The following is a 3,155-nucleotide window of genomic DNA, read 5'->3' as shown; positions in this document are numbered from 1 at the left end:
TCTCAAAAAATATATACATAAAATAAAAAATTGATTAATAAATAATAAACGAGCCTGGGCTTGAAAAAACGAATTAAAAGCCGAGCTCGGGCTCAGCTCGTTTACACCGATTAAAACTGTATTAACAGGCCAAAAAGCCCAATCTAGTGTGTCAAACATTGGCTTTTATGGACTCGATCTTCACCGGTTAACACTTAACACTAACACTTAAAACACTACCAGTGTTTCCTATGTTACACGCATGATAGATACGCAGATTTATCATAATGACAAGTCCATTCTTGACAGTCTGAACCCGACCTGCCAAAACTTAATATAAAGGGAATTTAATAATCAACATAAACAAAACAGAACTAACTGCAAATGCAACCAAAATGCTTTAACGTTTCTAATTTACAATTTAATTCCTTTAAATAAACATGTTCGTTTTATAGTACATATAATTTCGGTATGGTCTACAACATGTAAGCTAAGAGACATATTGTTACCTCAACCTCGTGTTGATAGAAGTAGCTGCTTACACTTAACAACGAGTGCAAAGATGCCGAATGCAGGGAGGAGAATTAATCCTACTCCCAAATACCTGAAACAAGTCACTCATTCATTGAAAAATGTTTGAATAATAATAATAATAATAATAATAATATATTTATATAATTATTGAGAAAAATATGCCGAATGCATCTGATATAACTATGACTTCAATCTTCATACACTTTTAATAAAAATAACTGCGGTTTTCGTCCTTGTGGTTTGACCAAATTTGCAGTTTTAGTCCAATAGTTTCAAATTTGCGGTTTTCGTCCAATAGTTTTGTTTTCACTTGCGATTAAGCCCGACCCCACTAACCCCATTAACTCGGTAGCATATGTCTGATTTTTCAAAAACTGCTAAGGTGACATCTTATTTGTCATATGTGATATCTAACAATTAATGATGCGCATAGCCACATGCCATCTAATGTGATATCTTATAATTATTTTTAGATACAAAGTTTTAAGAATGACCATTTCATCAAGTTTTTCAGGGTAAAAAAATACCAGATTGGAGCATACGGAGATGACAAATCAAGGAAGGTATATGGCCACCTGCAGTATCGAGAATCGTGTCAATGTTAACTACTAGTTGTATAATTATCATATCTAGAAGATATTCATGTGTAATATTATTCAATATATACAAAGACCACATGTAACCGTATTAGGCACAATCAATATACGATACAACAATAACTGGTTGTATCAGTGAGCAAAATTAAGACCATAATATAACGATAATAATTATATGTGAACGAAAGTTTATGGCTTACCACATTGATACACAAGCATGGAGAATCCACTGGAAGATGACAAATATACATGTGTATAGTACAAAGTATGCTAAACGAAAGAACGGAAACCTCTGGAAAAGAAAAAAGAAAAAAAATTCAAGTCATAAGTTATGATGCCATATCAGTGCAATGAAAAAAATATACATATACACCAGATACGACTTCTAATATCAATAGAAAGGGTGTTGCATGAAAAGTCAAAACTGGTTGAAAAATGTCAATAGAAAGATTATAACTTACTAAACGATTCAGAATCACATCAATGAGAAGGAAAACAATGTTGAGTGAATGTAAGCTGACATTTAACTGTAACAAACAAGAATAACCTCAAAATTATATAGAATAAAACAGATAATCAATCTAATAAAACAGATAAACACCAAGACACTTACATAACTTAATTCGTATGTTGCAGGAGTAAGAAACGGATATATTATGAACCAGTAGACATTGTCGGTGAGCCCCACAGCACCTGCACATATCTGTGTATTAAGAGAGATCACAAGTGAAAAAGGAGTTTAGTGAACATTGCAACTTGAAAATAAACGAACGCGTTATTTACAAGTTTGTTTTTCCTCGGATAAAAATCATGGAAACTTTCTAATAACTTCGACCAAGTTTGACTTTTTATGGCATGGTGCTGATTTGCCAGTAACTTTAACCAAGTTGACTTTTTCTGACTTGGAATCTGAAAACCGTTCAACTTAGAAGAATACCATAAACTAGAGGTGGAAATTCCCGACTCATGCAAAATATAAAGGTTAGGGTCGGTGCAATGCGGGGCGAAATGGCTAGACTGTTTAATAAAAAGGTCGGTTTCACCCAAAAAACCAGATACAAATTGCCGCAGTATTTTAAAATTCTACGAATCAAATTTGACCAAGGTTAGTTACTTTTTATAAAACTTTCCCAGTTTAGAAACATGCCTGGAAGATTATTTGACATAAATAACCCCATATGCCAGCTGTCTTGTGAACATGAATTTCTCCAATGTTACTAGGTTTCATGTGCATATGTTGAGAAACCGAACTCTCTTATATTAAAGGATCAATTAATGTGGCTCGTTCTTCATCTAAATCCACATGATTGTTATCGTGACCATCTTTTTTCCAATATTGGTAACACCCATAAATGGAGAGTGAAGATGCAAGCTACAAAGAGCATATATGTATGAATATGCGAATATTACAGATTTATAACAAAGCAATTCAGTAATATATGACTAGCAACATAATGTTGCATATTTGCATACCCCAAAATAGAAAGTGACCAAAATAAATGTCCACCTGTTCACCATTAAAAAACAAGATGTTAATGAAATTAACATGTTTTCATGGTTACCTATGCCCACACTTTCATGGTTTTTAGCACAGTTATAAAATGTTCAGTTTAGTCAGGTTGTAACCAATTAAGCTTGTTGTAATCTATGCAGTTAATGTGGAAAAATATCGGATATTGGTTATCACGGTGGGATATGTTAATTTTAATATCATGCATAATTTATATATATAGCAATTTAACACTAACAATTCAGTATACTCTCCTAAGTCCTAGCATTCACAAATTAACCTTTTGCAACTTACAAAACACTAACTGTATCAATTAAGACTTAAAACACTAACAATATATATAGTAATTTAACACCAACAATTCAGTATACTCTCCTAACATTCACAAATTAACCTTTTGCAACTTACAAAACACTAACTGTAGCAATTAAGACTTAAAACACTAACATTAAACACCAAAAAATGACAATGAAGACTTAAAAAATGATATCGAGAAAATTGGTGATACATCGGTCAATATCGCAGATATTATCGGT

At 32.5% G+C, this 3,155-nt stretch overlaps 1 protein-coding gene across 1 annotated transcript; it reads right to left on the bottom strand.

The window, feature by feature from the left end:
- Window positions 1-1,256: 1,256 nt before the first annotated feature.
- On the bottom strand, window positions 1,257-2,693 carry LOC143595598 (uncharacterized). The gene is made up of 5 exons (XM_077074577.1): window positions 2,583-2,693; window positions 2,257-2,481; window positions 1,723-1,812; window positions 1,571-1,636; window positions 1,257-1,401 (listed from the first exon to the last, which is right to left on the bottom strand). Exons 2-5 carry the CDS (start codon window positions 2,341-2,343, stop codon window positions 1,306-1,308), a joined length of 339 nt encoding a protein of 112 aa, XP_076930692.1. The 5' UTR covers window positions 2,344-2,481; window positions 2,583-2,693; the 3' UTR covers window positions 1,257-1,305.
- Between the last annotated feature and the right edge of the window lie 462 nt (window positions 2,694-3,155).

The sequence above is a fragment of the Bidens hawaiensis genome, unplaced genomic scaffold (assembly GCF_021521415.1).
Source record: "Bidens hawaiensis isolate Kalapana, Puna unplaced genomic scaffold, B.hawaiensis_p1.1 tig00045366_1, whole genome shotgun sequence".
In the NCBI taxonomy this organism is placed as follows: domain Eukaryota; kingdom Viridiplantae; phylum Streptophyta; class Magnoliopsida; order Asterales; family Asteraceae; genus Bidens; species Bidens hawaiensis.
The sequence above is the reverse complement of the archived record's forward strand: the minus strand, read 5'-3'. Positions and strand labels throughout refer to the sequence as shown.